Here is a 22,544-nt window from a genome sequence, read left to right as displayed (position 1 = left end):
TAAAAGCCTTCTCATCCAATCTTTAATCTCCTGAGCAAGATGTGCCAAAAACAATATTTGTAGGTGATCCTTGAGTAATTTAGGGCAGCATTTGTCATGAGCCAACATAAATATAAATCTTTTCTTTTTTCTTTCTTTCTTTTTTTTTTTTTTTTTTAAACAGTAATTAGTAATGGCTTTTGACTGGCTAGAGTTTAAAAAAAAGAATTTCCATCTCCACAGGAGTTTGTCCAATTTTTTTTTCTGTAGCATACATGAAAGACCATGTTCATCATATCTGTTTCAAAATCAGAATACAGTTACAATGGATAGAATGTGGATAGGGCCTTGAATCAGGAAACCCAGAGTTTTAATCCCACCTGAGAACCTTGCAAGTCAAGTTATAGGACCTCTGTTAGATTCAGTTTCTTTATGTGTAAAATGGGCATAATAATAGTACTTAAGTCCTCTGGATCTCATGAGGAATGAAATAAGACAACGCAGAGCATGGCACACAGGGTTGTATAAATGCTACCTATTTTATTTCACATTGGCTCGTTCCTCCCCAATTCTATTCCCCTTCTTAAACAATCATGATCCTCACCAATTAATGATGCACTGAGGCACTAAATTATTCAGTTTTTCTGGTGCACAGTGGATCTCTCCACAGTTGCTGGTGTATTGTCTGCCCCACAAGTCTGTGCCGGGGGGGAGGGGAGGAGGGCCTCCATGAAGGCAGGGGATGTCCTTCACAGCTCTTTGTGTTGCTGATGTTTAGCCCAGGGCTGCTTGTAGAGGCCCTTAATTGTTTTCTAACTAGAAGAAGTTCTAAGAAATGGCTCATGTCTGAAACCTAATCCCTTTGGGCACTTTCAGGAGAGTTCCATTGCCCCAAATCCCAAACAAGGGCTTCTTACAGGATGACAGATGAGCAGTGGAAGGGTCCTATAGGGCCTTGGAGTGGGACCCACTGATTTTGTGGAACTGACAGCCAGATTCACTGACTAGCTCCGGGCACTGCTGCAAAGAAATATTCAATAAAGGATTCCAAGTCTGGCCTTTCTCCCCAAACTGAACATTTACTTCAGGGTAACACCAAGAAGCCTCTTGTAACCAGTTAAATTGAGGATACAGTGATACAATATTTTATTTTTAATTTATAAGCAAACATTTCAGTATCATAGTACAATAAAAAGATGATTGCACACGAAACTGTAAACCAACAAGGCACAACTTGCTATTCCTTCAAATATACAAAATTATCAAGTGAATATTTTCCCTCTCTTTATATGCTCCACCCTGGGGATGGCTGCCACGACATAGAAATATATATATATATATATATATATACACACATACATACATAAATAATAAACACACAGGCATGTAAATATATATGTGTTTACATATGTAAAATTAGGATATCCACATTTTTATTTATCAGCTTTTTATCTGGATGCAAATATCATATTTCTTGATTTGTCCTTTATCAGGAATTTCGTTTCTTAGAATCAGCAAAATAACTTATTGGCTGGAAGTTGTCCTTAAACATATTGTCACAGTTTGTAAAGAAAACATATGGCCCAGCCCCTGGCAAACAACAGATAGAAATATGTGCTTATTCCCTTCTATTCCTTTCCCACCCCTTGTGCTGGAATATGGAGGCAATTCAAAGGCAGATTAAGGAGGAACTTCCTACATGAGGGACAAGCAGGTGCTCTGAGTAAAAAATAATGACCTTCAGTAGGAAAGAGGGAACAGAGATGAAGGCTTGGGCTGCTGCCTATTTCCCCTCATCCCCCAGCAAAATAAGCAGCCCTGAGAAAAACCTTAGAAGCCATAGAAATTCTGGTAGGAAGACCCACTGGGCACTAAATGCTGTTGCCATTGTTTGTCAGGCATGCTATTCCTTTCTCAAGTTCACTTTACAAACAGGGAAACTGAAGCCAGGAGAATTAATATACTTACCATGAGTCACCAAGCTAGTTAGGGTCTGAGACCAGATTGAAACTTGGGATGAGTCTTTTGGACTCCAGGCCCAGCATTCTCTAGCCACTGCCACCATCTAGTCATAGAGCAAGAGCATTACAGAGGCAAGGACCAAATTGTTAACCTTTTTTGGATTATTTAGAAAACATGGGAGGTCCAAAACAAAGAAAAACTCTACTTTTGCTTCATTGACTAGATATGGCAAATCTTCAAAGAGATAGGAGTATCAAATGATCATACTTGTCTCCTGGAGAAGCTGTGTGACAGCCCAGAAGCCACAGTTAGACTAGATGTGGCAAGTCCTCAAAGAGATACTGATGAGACGTCTCTAGTGCAGCCCTCCAGGCCTCTGGGGATGTGTTAGGTATCCAGAAGTGAGTGGGGATTGAGAGCAGCTTCTAGTGAATGTGCTTCTCCAGCATAGGTCATTTGCAGAGATCTCCTTGTGTAAAATTTGTGACAAAATAGATATTAATGCAATCCTAGTCTACTATTACAATAACCAGGTCAGGTAGTGAGAGCCAGCTTAAACCTGAATAGCACTAACATGAACATCACTGGAGTAAAGAATAACATAATGAATAAAGAAGAGCTTTGTTTGAGAATGTCACATATGAGTGTGTATGTATGTATATGTATATATATGTGTGTGTGTACAGCTTTCAAACAAATAAGATTAGGACAAAAAATCCTTGTGGTATATGATAAAAATGTGAATGGTATAAGTGGATGCCTCACGTGTGTGGGAGCCATTTAATGTTGTCAATCAGCAGTGAGAGATCTTTCATTTCTTCCAAACTAGATAAATGAATGTAGAGGAACACAGATATTAGGTATGAAACTGGTGGATGCTCATGGTGAAGCTTTCAGAGCTACACTCTTGATGAGAAGTGAGAGAACTGGGATAGGATGGGGGTCGAACTTTTTCAAGGGAATATAGATTAAGATTAGGAGAGTGGAAAGAAAAGATAATGGATGGGAATTTAAAGGACTAGGTAAAATAAGGAATAGGAGGGCAAAAGAAAGTACCAGGGACACAGAGTAAAAGGAGAAGCTAATAAAGAAAGTAAGGAGTAAAAGTAAGATAGAAGGCAATTCCCAAATAGCAACTAGAAATTTGTTAAAGACAAAAGAATATGAGTTATTCCCCCAACGGATAGATAAAATGAATGGACAGTTTTTCAAAGAAGAAATCAAAAGAATTTATATTCGTGTTTTTAAAAGGCTCTAGATCATCATAGATCAGAGAAATTCACATTGAAAGTACCTGAAAATATCATTTTATTCCAACCAGATTTGTCACTTTCCCCTTCTGTCTTTTTAGACAATGTTGAAAAGGATATGGAAAAATTGAGTTAACAGTTAAGTGTTGGTGGGAATTGTAAAATGCTGTGGTACGAGATTATGATGGAGTACTAGTGTGCAATAAGAAGTGATGAACTCCAGATTTTAGAAAAACATGGAAAGCCTAGTGCAAAATACAGAAGGGTGAGAGAAACAGAAATAAGACATTGTATGCAGTAATAGCAATATTGTTTGAAGAATAACTGAGTATGTTACTGTATCTGTTATAAATATCAAATTAACCATAGAGGGCATATGAAGGGAGACACAATATGTATTAGGAGAAAGAATTGATGAATATAAATATATATAGAATAAATTTCAGATGCATACTTATGTATATCTAATGGTAGCCAGGTCTGGTGTGTTGGAGGGAAGAAAAAAAGAAAAAGAATTGATTTTTTTGTTGTTGTCCATTTGAAAGGAATAGCAAATTGTGCATAATCGATTTATAGTTTCATGTGCGGTCATCTTTTTACTGTACTATTATGAAAATGCTTGTTGTATTTCATAAATAAAAAAAAATTAAAGAACAGTTGAAGCTAAAAAAAGAAAAAAAAACTAAACTAAAACCTTGTAACAATCAAACAGTGGGAGAAGAAATGGAAGCAGTGTCATGTTTTATAGCCTTGCTCTAAATGATCATTGCAGATGGCAGGTGCCACCATGAAGTGAAAAGATGCTTGCTACTCTGAAGGAAAACTATGGCAACTCTGGACAGCTTATAAAAAAACAGATGTCGCCTTGCCAGCAAAAGTCCAGAGTCAAAGTTTTGGGACTTCCAGGACTCTGTGAGACTTGCAGAACAAGGAAAGCTGGTGGGCACTTCACTTGTGGTCCTGGAGAAAGTCCTTTGGACAGCAAAAGGATGAAATGTCAGTCATTAAAGAAATTAATTTAGACCATTCTCTGGAAGGTCAATCACTGATACTGAAATGTTTGAGCCACGTAAAAGGAGAAGTTGAAGGCTGAGGATGTGATGGTAGTGTCAGGGCAACCAGGAACATGACCTTGCACAGATTTTGACAGCTGGAAGGGCCTGCTATGCTGTGGCCCATGGGATCAGAAAGAGTTGGACAATGTTCTATAAGTTTCAGCTTCCTTTAAAGTGAGACTGGAGGAAGCTAATTACTAGGTATGAGAACCTGGTCAGGTCACTTTACCCTGTTTGCCTCAGTTTCCTCATTTGTAAAATGAGCCGGAGAAGGAAATAACAAACCAATCCAGATCTTTTCCAAGAACCCCCTTCCTATTCCCATAAACATAGACCCCTACACGAGTGAAATGCCTGGACAACAGATCAAGTGAGACTATTGTGCTGGCTTCAAGACAATCATGCTTAATTGATAATGGTGATTTCCATGCTCAGATTGTATTAGTGAAAGCATTCCTTCAGGAGTGTTGCATGAAACTAAGACAACTCTGAGATACCACTACATACCTGTCAGAATGGCTAGAATGACAGGGAAAGATAATGCAGAATGTTGGAGGGGATGTGGGAAAACAGGGACACTAATACACTGTTGGTAGAATTGTGAATATATCCAACCATTCTGGAGAGCAGTTTGGAACTATGCTCAAAAAGTTATCAAACTGGCCATACCCTTTGATCCAGCAGTGTTACTTCTGGGCTATATCCCAAAGAGATATCAAAGAAGGGAAAGGGACCTGTATATGCCAAAATGTTTGTGGCAGCCCTCTTTGTAGTGGCCAGAAACTGGAAAGTGAATGGATGCCCATTAATTGGAGAATGGCTGAACAAATTGTGGTGTATGAATGTTATGGAATATTATTGTTCTGTAAGAAAGGACCAGCAGGAGGATTTCAGAAAGGCCTGGAGAGACTTACACGAACTGATGCTGAGTGAAATAAGCAGGGCCAGGAGATCATTATATACTTCAACAACAACACTATATGATGACCAATTCTGATGGACCTGGCCATCCTCAGCAGTGAGATGAACCAAATCAGTTCCAATGGAGCAGTAATGAACTCAATCAGCTACGCCCAGTGAAAGAACTCTGGAGGATGACTAAAAACCATTACATTGAATTCCCAATCCCTATATTTTTGTCCACCTGCATTTTAGATTTCCTTCACAGGCTAATTGTACAATATTTCAGAGTTCAATTCCTTTTGTACAGCAAAATAACGGTTTGGTCATGTATACTTATTGTGTATCTAATTTATATTTTAATATATTTAACATCTACTGGTCATCCTGCCATCTGGGGGAAGGAGTGGAGGGAAGAAAAAAGGAGTGTTTGCATGGGTGGTCTAAAGACCATCAAGCCTGCTTGTCACAAGTAAAGTCGGGTCAACTGAGGGACAAAGTTCTGAGCATTAACAGTTTGTTATTTAAGCAAGACTTTATTAATAAAGAGGGCCAATGACTTTGACACTGAACTCAACGAACTGGAACATGGAAGGCAGCCCTCCCCCCGCCCCCATTTTAAAGGCTAGAATCAAGAACATAAGTTGGTAGATGGGGAAACAGTACAGATGGTTAAGGGATTGAGATCATCAAGGATCAGAGCAAAGCAATTAGTTCCGAGTCTAAAATGTGACTGGGTAATGACCCTTCTTTTTCCTCTTTAGTATGTTGATGCTTTCTACCTGGATGATGCAGAAACAATTTATGAGAAAGAACAAATCTTTACTTGTACAGAACTTTCTAGGGACAATACTGCCAGGAATGGCATCATCCTGGCTGGCAGGAATTGCACGGGATGTCCTAGAATTGAATCTGGGTAGTTAAAAGTAGGGAAGACAATAGAATTCCTTGACATGAAGGGATTTGCACTTGGTGTTAATATAACAATTCCTTTTGGATTAAAGCATTTAATGAGAGCAGCATACTTTTTGAGTTAGCATTAGAGTTTTTCTTCAATGGAAAATGACTGAAAGGAAAACTGAACTTTTGGATTTAACTGAGAGGAACACTGAACTTCTAGGATACCAAGGTAGATTTTCTCTATGACTTTTTGAAGAATGTTGTCCAAACTCTTTCTTGGATCATGGTTTTCAGGTACTCCATGAAGTCTCAAATTATCTCACTTGGATCTCTTTTCCATATTCCTTGTTTTTCCAAGGAGGGGTGAATGTGTGTATTAATTCTTGCTGTCTCCTGGAGTCATTAGCTTCCACTTAGTCTAATTCAAATTTTTAATGAATTTTTTTTCAGGTAGCTTTTTAACCTCCTTTTTCATTTTGCCAACTCTATTTATAAAGCTCTTTTCTTCAGTGATTTTTTTTCTATTTTTAAATAGTTTTTTATTTTCAAAATGCATGCAAAGATAGTTGTCAGCATTCACCCTTGCAAAATCTTTTGTTATAAATTTTTCTCCCTTCCTTCCCCCACTCTTCTTCCCATAGACAGCAAATAATCCAATATAAGTTAGTGTGCCATTCTTATTTCCACATTAATACATTATCATGCTGCCCAAGAAAGATCAGATCAAAAATGAAAAAAAAAAAAAACCTGAGAAAGAGAAAAGCAAGTAAACAACAACAAAAGATGTGTGTAATATGTTGTGATGTACATTCCCTCTCCAGAGTCCTTTCTTTGAGTGTAGCTGGCTCTTTCCATCACAAGTCTATTGGAACAGACCTGAATCACCTCATTGTTGAAAAAAAGCCATGTCCGTTGCAGTTGATTGTCCCATAATATTGTTTTTGCCGTCTGTACCTTTTTCTTGGTTCTATTCACTTCACTTAGCATCAGTTCATGTAAGTTTCTTCAGGCCTCTCTGACATCAGCCTTCTGACCATTTCTCATAGAACAATATTGCATTACTTTCATCTACTATAACATTACCCGTGGTTAGCTTTTGTAAATAAAAAGCTTTAACAAAAAAAAAAAAAAATAGAGTAAGGAAATATTACTTTCCTTACTTTCTACTTCTGATCAAGAGTTTGGAATGACTCTGAAGATTGATGAGGAACATTGAATTGAGACAGGATTTAGATTTTATGGAAAATAAGTGAGCTATAAAGTAAATGCCAAGGAAGATGGCAAGCCGAATAAAGAAGAGAAACATCAAACCAGGAAGGGCAGAATGGAGAATACAGACAATGTTTTCAGGCAACCTTAATGGAAGAAGGTAAGGGGGGAGACGTTCTTCAGAAAATTCTGACCACTACTGCATATATCTTCTACCTGCCTGCCTAATCTCTTATTCTATTTGAGTGTATCAGTTGACAAAGAAACAGCATTTTTCCCCAGTGATGATACAGCATCTCCCTCTCTCACCTGTTAGGATGTCCAGCAACCCATGGTTTTGCAACACTGTGAGGTCAAGTGAATAAACCTGCATTTGGTGGTTTGTGACAAGCTTCCCTGGATGCTTCAGGCCCATGGCTAGTTCTATCAAGATGCTTCTAACAGAGGGATGCAGTGAAGGTGACTGTGGTATGGATCAGGGATCCAAGAGAAGCCAACAGGGTTGCAATAGTCAAGAAAGTCAGCCTCCTTTGCTGATGCAGAGACAGCTTTAACCAGAGAAGTGCCTGGGACAATTTGACTGTGGTGTAGACAAAATCAGAGAGATCCTCCCAAAAGGGAAGAAGGGAGTATTATAGGGAGAACCATATAAGAAGGACAGTCCTGGTGAAAGAGGCAGTTCTACAGCCAAGATATGGAGAGGAGAGGGTGAATCCCAGACAGAGTAAGTGCAACTCACAGCATGTAGCACCTCCAGATATGGTTATTTACCTCTGCCACTGCTATGGAAAAAGAAGCCTTTTAGGAATTCCCACATCAACCCAAAAAAGAATAGATGCCTTTGCAATTGTCTTTATTGTGCACGGAGTTTAGAGGTCAGATGATTGATTTTTTGGGACAGGCAAGTGCATTGATTATTTTTAAAGTAGTTCTTCCAGCACTATAGAGTTGTATTCAGGCACATCTGTGACCTCAGGAGCTGGTCAGAAGAATTCACTGAGGTGTTTAGGAAAACAACCCATATAGAATTACAATCAAGGTGAAATTACATTCATGGAATTTGGTGATCCAAGGTAAGAGCACATGTTGCTGATTATGTACTGGATAAAGAGTGAAACTTGAGTTTCTTGAGAGACCCATGAGTGTAATGGAACCTCCAAGTAAGGGTCTGCATGCTAGGGATCATAAAACGTGAACTAAGAGCATTAGTTCTGGTTTAATGTGCACCTTTTTCATATGGGTAAGTTTTCTACTAAGGATTACTTTGGAAGTGTGAGAAGGGAGATAGAAATAATGACAGGGGGCACTGGCTGCTTCCCTTACATAAGCTACTACTCTATGAAGCAGACCAGGACAGCTGGCTTCTCACTCTGGAGAGGTTCAGGAGTTTGGGAACAGGAGCTGCTACCTGGATTGCAGAACTTCTGGGTGACCTGTCCTTGCAAATCCAATGGTGTCCTGTAGGTTCTGCCATCTAGCAGGTGGTATTGCCCATTTAGGATGTGCCAGGTAGAACTACAAGTACACAACCTTGAGTCTGGCTGAAGGGAGAGTGGCGAGCAGGACTTCAAAGGGACCTTTCCACCATGGCTCCAAGGAAGGCTTTCAGAGATTCCTGCAGACCCAATCACAGCACTGGATTAGGAGCTGAGCCTTTGTTGAGATTCCCAAAGAATGGGACTCAGAGACAAGTTGGCAAGTCTCTGGTAATGTCTTTAGACATTATCACAATAGAGTTCTGTAGGAGGCAGCATTAAGTTGCTATGCTTTCACCCATGGGTACAGTGGTATCAGGGGTCCTGATATTATCTCATAAGGACCTATCTCTTCCATGAATTTAATAAGGGGGGGTGGTGGTGGTGGTTTAAGTATTCCATTAACTCTTTTTCCCATCCTTGATGACAGAGTAGTAAAAGGCACAATATTGGCACTGACTGATTGACCAGGGTGAAAGCACCTTAGGTAATGAAGCTCTTGTAAAATGGATATATTTGTTACTATGTATTTCTTTAAGAACCCTACACAATGGAATGATTTTTTTTTCCCTAGTAAATTTGTTTCTTCTTAACACACATTAACTTATGAATGTTCTGGGGAGAGAAAAATCAGAGCTAAAGTGCAAAACCACTGAAGAGATTTTTTAAAAAAGAAAAAAAGTAGAGAACATAGCACATGTTTATTTACATTCAGTCTTCATAGTTTTTTGTGGATGCAGATGGCATTTTCTGTGCAAAGTCTGCTGGGATTACTTTGTATCCCTGAACCTGTGAGAAGGACCAAGGCTTTTATAGTTGTTCATCATACGTTCTGACTGTTACTGTGTACAGTGTACTTCTGGTTCTACTTGTTTGTATCAGTGGCAGGTCATGTAACTCCAGGCATTTCCAAAACCAGCCCATTCATCATTTTTACAAAACAATAATATTCCTTGGTCTTCAAGTACCACAAGTTGTTCGGCCATTCCCCAATAGACAGACACATATTTATTGTTCAATTCTTTGTGACCACACAAAGAGCTGGCACATTGTGGTCCATGTGGGTCTGAAATGCTTTTTGTCTAAGAAGATTTTTGCTAGCCCAGACCCTGTGCCAGTATGAGAGGGGAACTCTGCCACCCTCTGGGAAAGTGTACAGACTATCCCCAAAGTATATTTGGAATCATGGGCAGCTGGTAATTGAAGTCCCTCTGCCAGGTTTGAAAGGAAACACTTGGGAGAGGAAACTGGCCCCAAGTTGCCTTCAGAGGCTTGGATACATGGTGCTTGAGGCAGCTGAGACTCGTCTCACAGGAGGTCACAGCAGCCCTGGGAAATCTCCCTTACCAGTGTTTTTGGGCTACTCACTCCAACTTGTTAGGTGCACAAAGAGTGCAAATGCTACATCCATACTCAGTTCCCACAGTCCTCTCTCAGTGTAGATGGCTTTCTTCTTCACAAGATCATTGGAAGTGACCTGAATCATGTCACAGCTGAAGAGTCACATCCATCAGAACTGATCATTGTATAATCTTGCTGTTGCCATGTATGATGATCTCTTGGTCCTGCTCACTTTACTTTGCATGAGTTCATGTAGGTCTCCCCAGGCTTCTCTGGTATCATCCAGCTGATCATTCTTTAAAGAATAATATTCCATAACATTAATGTGCTATAACTTATTTAGCATCTCCCGGCTGATGGGCATCCAGTCAGTTTCCAGTTTCTTGCCACTACAAACAGGGCTGCAGAAACATTTCTGCACATCTGGGTCCCTTTCCTTCCTTTTGGATCTCTTTGGCAAATAAGTCCAGTAGAAACATTGCTAGTTCAAAGGCTATACACCTTTTGATTACCCTTTGGGCATAGAATGGTTAGATCCTTTCATAATTCCACCAACAATACATTAGCGTTCTGTGTTTGTCCCAAAAGCCTTTCCACATTGCTTATGTTGAGAAACTTTCTGTCCAGTTTGGGTTCTTTGATATCTAGAAAGAAATCCTCTATTTGCAAAAGCTTTCCAACATTGAATACAGTCATAAAGTTTCTCTTAAGTGTGGGTACACTAATGGTCAGTAAGACTAGATTTATGTCTAAAAGCCTTTCCACACTGGTTACATTCCTAAGTCTTCTCTCCAGTGTGGATTCTCTGATGTAAAATAAGAGTTTCCTTTTTTCTTAAACCTTTTCCACACTGGTTACATTCATAAGGTTTCTCTCCAGTGTGCATTATCTGATGTCTAGTAAGATTTCCCTTGCTTCCAAATGACTTTCCACATTGCTTACATTGATAAGGTCTCTCTCCAGTGTGGATTCTCTGATGTACAATAAGAGCTCGTTTGTTTATAAAACCCTTTCCACACTGGTTACATTCATAAGGTTTCTCTCCAGTGTGGATTCTCTGATGTAAATTAAGAGTTCCTTTTTGTATAAAACTTTTTCCACATTGGTTACATTCATAAGGTTTCTCTCCGGTGTGGATTTTCTGATGTACAGTAAGAGCCTTCTTGTCTCTAAAGGCCTTTCCACATTGGTTACATTCATAAGGTTTCTCTCCAGTGTGGATTCTCTCATGTACAGTAAGAGCTCTCTTCTCTCTAAAGGCCTTTCCACACTGGATACATTCATAAGGTTTCTCTCCGGTATGAATTCTCTGATGTACAGTAAGATCTCCCTTTTCTCTAAAAGCCTTTCCACATTGATTACATTTATAAGGTTTCTCTCCAGTGTGGATTCTCTCATGTACAGTAAGAGCTCTCTTGCCTCTAAAGGCCTTTCCACATTGGTTACATTCATAAGGTTTCTCTCCAGTGTGGATTCTTTGATGTCTAGTAAGAGCTCCATTTTCTGTAAAAGCCTTTCCACACTGGTTACATTCATAAGGTTTCTCTCCAGTGTGGATTCTCTGATGTAAAGTAAGAGATTCCTTTTTTCTAAAACCTTTTCCACACTGGTTACATTCATAAGGTTTCTCTCCAGTGTGGATTCTCTGATGTAAAATAAGAGATTCCTTTTTTTTTAAACTTTTTCCACACTGGTTACATCCATAAGGTTTCTCTTCAGTGTGGATTCTCTGATGTATAGTAAGAGCTCGCTTGCTTCTAAAATCCTTTCCACATTGGTTACATTCATAAGGTTTCTCTCCAGTATGGATTCTCTGATGTACAATAAGAGCTCTCATGTCTCTAAAATCCTTTCCACATTGGTTACATTTATAAGGTTTCTCTCCAGTGTGTGTTCTCTCGTGTCCAGTAAGAGCTCCCTTGTCTCTAAAGGCCTTTCCACATTGGTTACATTCATAAGGTTTCTCTCCAGTGTGGATTCTTTGATGACTAATAAGAGCTCCATTTTCTTTAAAAGCCTTTCCACAATGGTTACATTCATAAGGTTTCTCTCCAGTGTGGATTCTCTGATGTAAAATAAGAGATTCCTTTTTTCTTAAACCTTTTCCACACTGGTTACATTCATAAGGTTTCTCTCCAGTGTGCATTATCTGATGTCTAGTAAGATTCCCCTTGCTTCTAAATGCCTTGTCACAGTGGTTACATTCATAAGGTTTCTCACCAGTGTGGATTTTCTGATGTCTAGTAAGAACTGCCTTGTCTCTAAAAGCCTTTCCACATTGGTTACATTTGTAAGGTTTCTCTCCAGTATGGATTCTCTGATGTCTAACGAGATCACTCTTTTGTCTAAATCTTTTTCCACAATGGTAACATTCAAAAAGTTTATCTCCTGTGTGGATTCTCTGATGTAAACTAAGAAATGCTTTATTTGTAAAATCCTTTCCACCCTGGTAATATTCATTAGGTTTCTCTCCTGTGTGGATTTTTGATTGTACAATAAGATTTTCCTTTTTTATAAAACCTTTTCCACCTTCGGTACATTCACAATGTCTCTCTCTAAGCTGGAGTCTCTCATGTGTTGCACAGCTTTTTCTCCAAGTAAAGTCACAGGATCCATCACCCATGAACCACTGCTTGGGAGTTTCTACCACAGAATGGCTTAACCCTGCAGGAGTTTCTTTCATTTCAAGTCTGATCTCTCCTTCAAAAAAAAGAGAAACAAACAAACAAAGAAAAAAGCAAACAATAAAGCAAACATAATTATCTTGCAGACACACACTCACATATATTTATATTCCCTTCCCTCCATCAGTAGAAGAGAAACTCAGTCATTTTCTCTTTTCCTAGGCAAAGAAAAAATTGAAAATGGGCAGAACCAATCATTTTAAGTCCCATTAGTTCACTTCCCTCTATCTAATTTCTAAGGAGTTTCATGCACAATTATAGTGGAACCTCACAATAACCTGTGACAACACAGAGAGTGCCTTCAGCCTCCTTAGGTGCACAACTTAGGTCACCAGCTCAGAATGGCTGAGTGACATGATCCAAATCCCAGCAGCTGAGACTAGAATTTACACCCTGTGAATGGGAACATTCTGCTTCCGTTATTTCACAATTATCTCCACTCTCAATTTTCCCGTTTCCCTTTCATTATCTGTGCTTTGCCTCTTTTTCGTAGACATGACATCTAGTGCACATATAGGAAATACTCAAATTGTTTCATGATCTGTCCTGCTTGTAAGCATAACAAATTTCCATGCTGATCACTTTCAATTCAAATTTTTTTTTCTAGTACATTATATGAGATCATATTCAGCAGGCTAACACAGTTAGTTTTTTTATTTACCTGAGGTTAGAAGTGATTTTGTTCTGCCCCATAACTTTTCTCGAGATAGCTATTAATTATTTCTTTTTAAAAAATTATCGTTATGTGTCCCCTGCATATCCCAAGATACATTTTTTTTTTTAAAAATGCATGAAATCATCCACATCTGAAAATGTCTCAAACAGAAAATTGAGTTCCTCATTCTGAGATATGGAAGGGTAGTGCAACTGCAGTATAGTAGTCCTTTCCCTTTTAGTATCCCTTTCCTTTAAATGATTGAGATAAAGATCCAAGGGATCTGACCCAAAAAATGACTTTGTGGCACCTTAAGTGGTGAATAAATGTTTGATTTGGTTATAAAGGTAGCTGCGCTCTGGGACCATACAGATGGGCACATTTCCACAAGACTTTCTGCAATGACTTCCCTCTACTATGACCACCTGTACACTGCTGTGGAGGACTGTGCCCTGAGTCCATGCAACTCTGGCTGCTTCTAAGTGCAACAGAATCTTCTGGTTTCTCAACTTGACATCACATTGTTCCTAGAATTTCAGGGAGGTTGGACACTCATGTACAAATGGCCACAGGCTGGCAACATTCCTCAGTGGCGGTCTCTCCCCCAACCAGAGTAGTTCTCCATCCTGGGTTACTTAGCAACCCCATCTCATCAAATCTCTACTCACGTGAGCAAGATGTGCTAAAAAACAATATATGTACTTGACCCTTGAGTCATTTAGGGCAACGTTTGTTATGAGCCAACATAAATATAAATCTTTTATTTATTTATTTATTTTTTTAACAGTAATTAGCAATGGCTTTTGATTGGCTAGAGTTTTAAAAAATGAATTTCCATGTCTCCACAGGAGCTTGTCCAATTCTTTTTTTTTTCTACATCATATATGTTAGACCATGTTCATCATATGTTTCAAAATCAGAATACAGTTACAGTGGATAGAATGTGGGGTAGGGCCTTGAATCAGGAAGCCCAGGGTTTTATTCCCACCTCAGAACCTTGCAAGTCAAGTTATAGGACCTTTGTTAGATTCAGTTTCTTTATCTGTAAAATGGACATAAATCCTCTGGTTCTCATGAAGATGAAATAAGACAATGTAGAACATGGCACACAGGGCTGTATAAATGCTACCTGTTTTATTTCACTTTGGCTCTTTCGTCCCCTTCTCAAACCATCATGATCCTCACCAATTAATGATGCACTGGGGCACTAAATTATTCAGTTTATGTGGTGCACAGTGGGTCTCTCCACAGTTGCTGGTGTATTGTCTGCCCCACCAGTCTGTGGTGGGGGACCTCCATGAGGGTAGGGGATGTCCCTCACATCTCTTTCTGTTCCTGCTATTTAGCCCAGGGCTGCCATGTTAGGGCCAATAAGGCAGGTCCTTAATTGTTTTCTGACTAGAAGAAGTTTTAAGAAATGGCTCCTATCCCAAACCTATTCCCTTTGAGCACTTTCAGGAGAGTTCCAGTGTCCCAAATCCCAAACAAGGACTTCTTACAGGATGACTGATGAGCAGTGGAAGGGCCTTAAGGGGCCTTGGAGTGGGCCCCACTCATTTTGTGGAGCGGACAGCCAGATTCACTGACTAGCTTTGGACACGGCTCCCAAGAAATATTCAATAAAGAATTCTAAATCTAGCCTTTCTCCCCAAACTGAGCATTTACTTCAGGATAACTCCCAGAAGCCTCTTGTAACCACAGCTCTCATATCCCTGCTTTCACCTCACTCACCTGCAGAGCAGCTCCTCAGGCCTTCTTGGTCCAGCATCCACAGTGCTTCCCTTTGCTCAAAATAAGAGATCGCCTCTTCTCTGGGAAGTGGAAGCCCTGGGCATGGAAATCAGTAAGAGATGACAATGGAGAGAAGTTGGTCACTTAGTTCCCCTTAGAAAAAAGTGAAGATTCAGAGTTGCTCCAAGCTGAAATTTGGTCCCTGATGTTCAGACATATCAGTCAATACTCACCCACTGGGGCCTGTAAAGCAAGTCACCCAAGGCAGGATGTGCCCACTATTTGTACCACTTCCTCTGAGAGTCAAAGGTCCTTCCTCCCACCTCCTGTGCTGAGAGGCTCCCTTCTGGCAGAAACTTCTGATCCCTAACCTGAGTTACTAACTGTGTACCTCTGGGCAAATCAATTAAATTCTGTTTGTTTTCCTGTTTCCTCAACTCTGAAATAGGGACAACAATATCACCTGACGTGAAATATTAAGATCAGGTTAAAGTGACATAATATTTTGTTGTACTTTTAACTTATAAACAAGCATTTCTTTATGATATAATAAAAAGATTGCACATGAAACTGTAAATCCACAAGACACAACGCTATTCCTTTCAATTAGAAAAGGAAATTATCAAGTAAATTTTTTCCTTCCATTTGCCTGCGCTCAGCCTAGAGATGGCTGCAAATGCATAGAAATGTAAAAGTATGCTATTCATATTTCTATATATGGGTTTTTCTCTCAAGATACAAACAGCATCTTTTTTGATTCATCCTCTCTCATAAATTTCAGTCCTTAGAATCATCAAAATAACTTACTTGCTGGAAGTTGTTCTTAAACAGTATTGTTACAGTTTGTAAAGAAAGAATATGGCACAGCCCCTGGCAAACAGCAGTTAGAAATATGTGCTTATTCCCTTCCATTCCTTTCCCACCTCTTGTGTGGAATAGGAGGGCGATCCAAAGGCAGATTAAGGTGAAACTTCCCATATGAGGGACAAGCAGGTGCTTTGGGCTACAAACCGACGCTTGCTAAAAAGAATAATATTTCAAATACTGGACTGATCTGAAAAAGGAAGGAGTTGAAAAACAAAGGAAAAGGAAAGGCTGAGCAGTTTTTTCAGAGCTTTGGCAGACAAAATTCACGTCCAGGTAGAGGCTATTAGTTCCATGTTTGAGATGCTTCCCCTGATTTAATCTTTGACCTGAGAATGGGTAAGAGAGAGCTTTGGGAACAACAAAGGACATTCCCAGGTCCTGTCACACAATATATAAGACCAGTCCTTTCCCTTCTGTTCCCCCACTGCAAATCCTGTACACTGGGCAATAAAGGTATTCCTTTTGATTGCAGACTCGCAATTATCAGGGGAGGTGCCCTTACCCAAGGAGAGCAGGTTCCAGGCGTTCTCCACCATGACCTCCTTGAACAGCTCCTTCTGAGAGGGGTCCAAGAGGTCCCACTCCTCCTGGGTGAAGTCCACAGCCACATCCTTGAACGTCACAACCTCCTACAGCATCAAAAGTCAGAAGATGTGGGGCTGAAAGATCCTTCAGAAGGAAAGAGCTCAACTCCTCCAATTTACAATAAGAAACAGAAACACAGAGAAGGGATTTGCACAAAGGTCATAGGCTTTCTGACAGAGTCAGCTCTTGAACCATTGGTCATAAAGAGACTGACTGAATTTTGGATTTGTTGAAATAAAGCTGAGAAGTGACTTATTATGGAACGCATAAGGAAGGAGATCTTAGGGCCACAGGGCATATTCCCTTACTGAATTCTTCCATGCTCTTCATTGGTATTCCTACTGCTCATCCAACTCTATTTCCTAGTTCCCATTCCCTGTGCCTGTTTTACCTCTTCCTTTTATCAAGAGCCTCTTCTTCAAAATAAACCACCTTTTTACCAAAGAGAATCGCCACTGTGAATTTAACACATTTATATCAAGCTAGGAATTGCTTCCCTGAAGTTGTCCTGGTCTATGTGTATGGCACATTTCACAATTTATTTCCTTTATTCTATTATTTCACTTCTAGACAACAGGGTTTAGAAAAGAAGGCATCTGTGCAGTTGGTCTACAAGGAGTGGCAGAAAGATCCTACAGCACAGTCCTAGAATGGGGACCTTGGAGTATTTAATTGCATGAAGTGTCAAGGAAAAAAGACCTTTTGAGCAGAGCAGCTATGTTCCACAGAACGGAAATCTAGGGAAAACAGTCAAGGAAGGTGAACAATGAGAAGAAGGAGAGAAATTCTTGTTAGAAAGGCGAAGAAAAATGGACAAAAGTAGAAAACTAACGAACGGGATGAGTTGAAGGGCAAGAGAGGGAGGAGAATCGACAAAAGAACTAAGAGGAAAAGGGAGATGAAGAAATGCAGTAGAAGGGATGAACAAATGTCTAGAGAAACGACATAAAAGATTTATGGCATCTTCTAAAGGGGACAACAGGGGTTAGATGCATATTTCTTTTCAACACATGGTACTTTCACAAAATGTAACCATTCAGATACACAGATCCTCTAACCAGATGAAAAAAGTCAGAAATATTCATTATATGCTCTTATTACCTAAAGAAATAAAATGAAAGTTAGTTCAAAGATGACCAACAAAAAATACAAAGCTAAAAGGAGATTTACCTGAGTCAGAGGAGAAATCTTAGAAATGATAAACTTGTAAAGGAAAAGGAAAATGATTAATTAAACCACACCCCCAAATTCCTAGGGTTCAGCTGAAGCAGGCCTTGTAAGTTGGGGAGGGGAGAGGAACAGACATATCCTCACAGGTTAAGAATATAAAAAAAAGATGTTTAATTGAATATGCATTCAAAAAAATGGGAAAAAAATAAATGAAAAACTGAAAATAAGTACAAATAATGACATTAAAATTAGAGGGAAAATAGATGAAGATTAATTGGATGTGGAAAAAAAAAATTACAAATAAACACCACAATGGCTTCTTTGAAATGATTCAGAAAGTGGAAAAAATCTTTAGCTGATTTGATCAAATGTAAGAGAGAATAAAATCCAGTCATTCAATATTGGAATCCTAGTGTCAACTTAACTTGAAACAAGGTGAAAACTCAAGTGTGATGTCAGAATCCTGGTGTTAACTCAATAGAATTGATACAGTGCTTATTGGTTCACACCTTAGAGAGAATTCTTACAAGGTGATAAGTTGCTAATACTGACGGAAACAATGCTTGTGTTCATACCTTTAGAGAGCTCATAAGTATTTAAGTACTCAATGGAGTTCACATGTTTGGGAGAGTTCAGGGTTTAGAAAGAAACACCGAATTCACACCTCCCTTAGGGCCAGAGAGCACTCTGGGAGATAATCCAGAATCCCTCTACCTCCAAAAGGTGGAGTTAACCTTTGGGAGATCATATATAAAAGGAAGCTCTTAGAGCTTGGTGTTAGTTACTTGAGGGAGGTTTCTTGGGAGAGTTTTTCCTGGGAGCTCAAGAGAGTTTTACTTGGAATAGGAGAGAGCTCTTGGAACCCACAAGTCCTATCTCTGAGGCAAGAGAGATTGCATTGCATCTTCCAACTTGGTGCTGGCTGGAGACTGAAGAAAGCAGAGGCAGAAGCCAAGGACAAAGCTGCAAGATCCCTTGGGGCCAGGCAGAGAGATAGGTCTGAGCTAACCGAGCTATATTGAAGGACACAATAAAAGTTCAGATCTTTTATCAGTTAACTGCGATTTTGGAGTAATTATTTATTTCAACTGAGACTAAGGCTGCCTCCAGAAAACCTTCACAATTCAAACAGCAAATGGCAAAGGTGAAATGGGCACCCTCCTTTGGTAGCCCTGGTAGCCTCTCCCATGACTGGCCTGTATGCTTTCATGTGAATAGAACTTCTGATGGCCAAGAGAAAAATTCTCAGATTTCTTTCTGCATCTATCTCAAAGAACAACAGCTTCCTGAAAGAGATGTCCAAAGGAAAATACCCAGGAAACCATCGTCAAAATGCAGAGCTGCCAAGTCAATGAGAAAAATCCTGCAGGCCTCCAGAAAGGAAGTCCAGTATAGTTCAAGCACCAAGGAGCCACCATTAGTTCCAGACACAATTTGGCAGCAACTTTCATTAAGGAGCAGAGAATTTGGCACAGGATATGACAGAAGGCAAAGGACCTGACCTTATGGCCAAGAGCAAATTATGAAGCAAAATCAAATGGAATGCTTTCAGGGGAAAAGCACCTTAATGAAAGTCCTTCCCAGCATTCCTAAGGAAAAGTCCACAAATGTAGAAAACTTTCTAAGTTGAGACCCATGAGGAGAAATACAAAAAAGAATCCAGAATGAACTAGTCTCAGGGCCTCAAAATAAAAGGAAGAACTAGTTACATACAATCATGAGACATCATGTGTTCCCTCTGATTCCTATTTGGGCTCACAGAGGGAATCAAAGAAGAGTAAAGCGGGGAGGGGGTCTGTTATATCTGAATGATCTTAAGCAGAAACTGGAAAGAGGGGAAGAGAGTGGAGAGAAAGGAAGGCTAGGAAATGTTGTCTCTAGCAAGGAGAGTCCTGGCTAGAAAGCTCTACAAGCAAGGGAGAGGGGACCTCTAAGCCTCAGTCATCTAGTCAAAGGAAGGAAGAATGCCCAGGACATAGGCAGATGAAGGGAGAAATGCAGTTTAATCCCCAGTGAATGGACTTGAGTCAGTTCTTTCATTTATACTCTTCCAGGTCAACCCAGGGCCTGCTGCAGCCTAGAGGAATCATGATATCCAAGAACCTGGAGTGCCATGACACACTAATGTGACTCTTAGCTTTTTTTTTTTTTTTTTTTTAATTTAATAGCCTTTTATTTACAGGATATATACATGGGTAACTTTACAGCATTAACAATTGCCAAACCTCTTGTTCCAATTTTTCACCTCTTACCCCCCCCACCCCCTCCCCTAAATGGCAGGATGACCAGTAGATGTTAAATATATTAAAATATAACTTAGATACACAATAAGTATACATGACTAAAACATTATTTTGCTGTACAAAAAGAATCAGACTCTGAATTACTAATGTGACTCTTAATCCTCCTTTTTCTCCCAGTTGTTCTCATGGTCTCTGCCAGTTCCTGGCACTCTGCACAGGGGAGCTTAAGTTAAACCAGGAAAAGAAACAGTTGGTATAGTACTTTGGGGTCCAGGAATTACAGAGGTGAGGATGAGACTCCCAGCAGCCTCTTTTAGACAGGAGAGATCGGTCCCTGTGCCAGGGCAGGTCTTAGAAGCCCTAGAGCAGCGGGATGGCCCAAAGCTCTGTGTACTAGACCTGCTAAGCTTGGATTCGAGGCCTTTCTTAGTGCTTATTGGCAGGAGCCAAGGAATGGTCAAGGGAGGGTTTCTGGGAGACCTGGTAAGGCTTGGGGGCTCTGAGGCACGAGGACAGGAGCAGCTCAGGATAGTTTCTGCTCTGATGACTAGGAGAAGAGCTGGGGAAGCTTCCAGGCTTGGCTCCCCACCTGAACAGGACAAACTCTGCTTGAAGAGTCTTCTAGGAGCTTCAGGGGAACATGGCAGAGGAAACCAAGAGGAGAGGGAAGAGATCTTGGATGGGAAGGGGTACTGGGTAGACCCAAAGAGACCTCCCTCTGGAATGGAGATTCATGATGAAATGGTGGACCTTGTTAGTCCCTTGTAATGAGGAGGAACATAGAAACAAATGGTGAAGTGAGAGGTGTGTGTGTATCTGTCCATTTGTTGGGTCCTAAGATACCAAGGGTCACCGGACGCAGCTGGGCAGGGCAGTGTTACTATTGGGTTCCCCTGTTTTTGTACATAAATGATGCATACATCAGGCCCTGGAAGTTCCACAGCCCATCCTCCGTGTCTAGGGAAATGACTGTGACTGTTGCTATTGGTCAGGTCTGGGGATGGACTGCACTCACCCGAGGAGGTCCGAGGCTCCCAGGGCCCATTCCCTCTGGCTCCAGGCTCCCTATGGAGGTAGGTAGCAAACACCCAGAGTGACTCCTTTTTCTCAAGTTCCTCCCTTTGGCACCTGGTCTTTTTCTCAGGGTTCTTGCTGCTACCACCCTTGAGGGGCCTACAAAAGTGACAACAGCCAAAGGTCTTACTAACAAAGGTCACAGCTAACCATGGGAAGTTTTAATTTTCAGCCTCTCTGAAAACCCAGAAGAAGCTAGGAGTCCCCAAGAGAGTTGGTCCCTTCTTTTCCTCTGCATAGAAAAGCCCAGCTTCCCCTCATCCTGATCCCAGACTGACTGCCTTTGATTTCATAGCCCGGGAGAATGAATGCTGTTTGGGACCCCGACAGTAAAAATGTTGTAATTTCACACCAGTTTTGCTGTCTGCATTTGACCAATTCTTTGGCCAGACCTAGGTTACCAGAAGCTAGAGAGGAAGAAGCATCCCAGAGGAGGAGAGGCCTTTCGCCTCCTTTTCTCAGCAGGAGGGAAGCCTACAGTGATTCCTGGTGGAGTGTGAGGTCCTCTAGGACTTACAAAGGCCCTAGCCCTGCCTCTGGGGGAGAGACTGTACCCTAAAGAACAATGCTGAGAGGGTCAGGATTGGAAAGGGAGGTTGTCTGAAAACTGCTCCCCTCCTTTTACTTTTCTCCCTCCTCTCTCCATTGTACCTTACCCATAGAGCTACAAGGGTGTTGGGGATCCCAGATGAGAGACCTATCAGCCTCCATGGATCCTGAGTCAGAGCTCTCCCCCTCCCACCCCACAGTGTCCTCTGCCTCCCTGCCTCCCCTCCACCCAAATAACATACCCATTATTCTGGAGAACAGACTGACTGCTTTGGGGAAGAGAGAGCAAAAGTGGGAGGTGGAGGATGGGGAGGGAATGGGAACCCCAGGGAATGAGCAGAGTAAGCCTGAGGCTGGGAGACAAAATTCAGTCTCACATTGAATTCTGAAGGCTCAGAGAGAAGAGGGGCCAGGGAAGCAGGAGGTTTGGAGAAGAGGGCCAGGGTCAGGGAGGAAAGACAGACCAAAGGAGGTCATGGAAGTCAGGGCCAGTGGGGTGAGAAGTGGCAGCTGAGCCTAGGAAGGAAGGGGGACTGTGCTCTGAGGTGTACCTAGGAGCTGGGGAGGAATGCTGGGACCTTCTGGTAGGGCTTAGGCAGGAGTAAGGCAGGACAGCAGAATCTCTAAGGAAGAGATGGGATGGGGAGATGCGATAGCTGCGTCCTGATCAGAAGGCTGAAATTATGGACAGTCTGAAGTCTGGGAATGTGAGACCCAACGGGAAATCTGGGCAAATTTGGGAAGTGATTTGGAGTCTGGAAAAGGTTAAGGGTTGGAGCGCTCATCCTACAGGCAGCTTTGGGAGAAAAGTGTGTTCCTGGTAGCCCTGGAGGTCACGTACCCCAAGGTCAAAGGAGGAGACCCAAAGGCCAGGGCAGCCAATGGGAGTCGGGAAATACGGAGCATGCTGGCTCA

General features: G+C 40.9%; 1 protein-coding gene and 1 long non-coding RNA gene across 4 annotated transcripts in view; one reads left to right on the top strand and one right to left on the bottom strand.

Annotated features, from left to right (window-relative positions):
* The window catches only part of LOC116419711, a 36,410-nt gene extending 19,873 nt beyond the window's left edge, over positions 1 to 16,537 (top strand). Inside the window, exon 3 of the long non-coding RNA XR_004229998.1 lies at positions 16,481 to 16,537. This is a non-coding gene — a long non-coding RNA (uncharacterized LOC116419711). The remainder of the gene's footprint in view (positions 1 to 16,480) is intronic.
* Positions 9,822 to 22,544, bottom strand: LOC100919361 (zinc finger protein 260-like). Of its 3 annotated transcripts, XM_031941280.1 has the most exons (5): positions 21,872 to 22,544; positions 21,022 to 21,179; positions 16,511 to 16,637; positions 15,142 to 15,237; positions 9,822 to 12,771 (listed from the first exon to the last, which is right to left on the bottom strand). In XM_031941280.1, the coding sequence occupies exons 1-5, from the start codon at positions 21,873 to 21,875 to the stop codon at positions 10,850 to 10,852; spliced, it is 2,307 nt and encodes a 768-aa protein (XP_031797140.1). In that variant the 5' UTR covers positions 21,876 to 22,544; the 3' UTR covers positions 9,822 to 10,849. The 3 variants fall into 3 exon arrangements, with proteins under 3 accessions (XP_031797140.1, XP_031797142.1, XP_031797141.1); XM_031941282.1 differs by lacking the exon at positions 9,822 to 12,771 and having other exon boundaries at positions 13,255 to 15,237; XM_031941281.1 differs by lacking the exons at positions 9,822 to 12,771; positions 15,142 to 15,237 and having other exon boundaries at positions 15,245 to 16,637.

The sequence above is a fragment of the Sarcophilus harrisii genome, chromosome 6 (assembly GCF_902635505.1).
Source record: "Sarcophilus harrisii chromosome 6, mSarHar1.11, whole genome shotgun sequence".
Lineage (NCBI taxonomy): Eukaryota > Metazoa > Chordata > Mammalia > Dasyuromorphia > Dasyuridae > Sarcophilus > Sarcophilus harrisii.
Note: the sequence above shows the minus strand (reverse complement) of the source record. Positions and strands in the feature narration are given on the sequence as shown.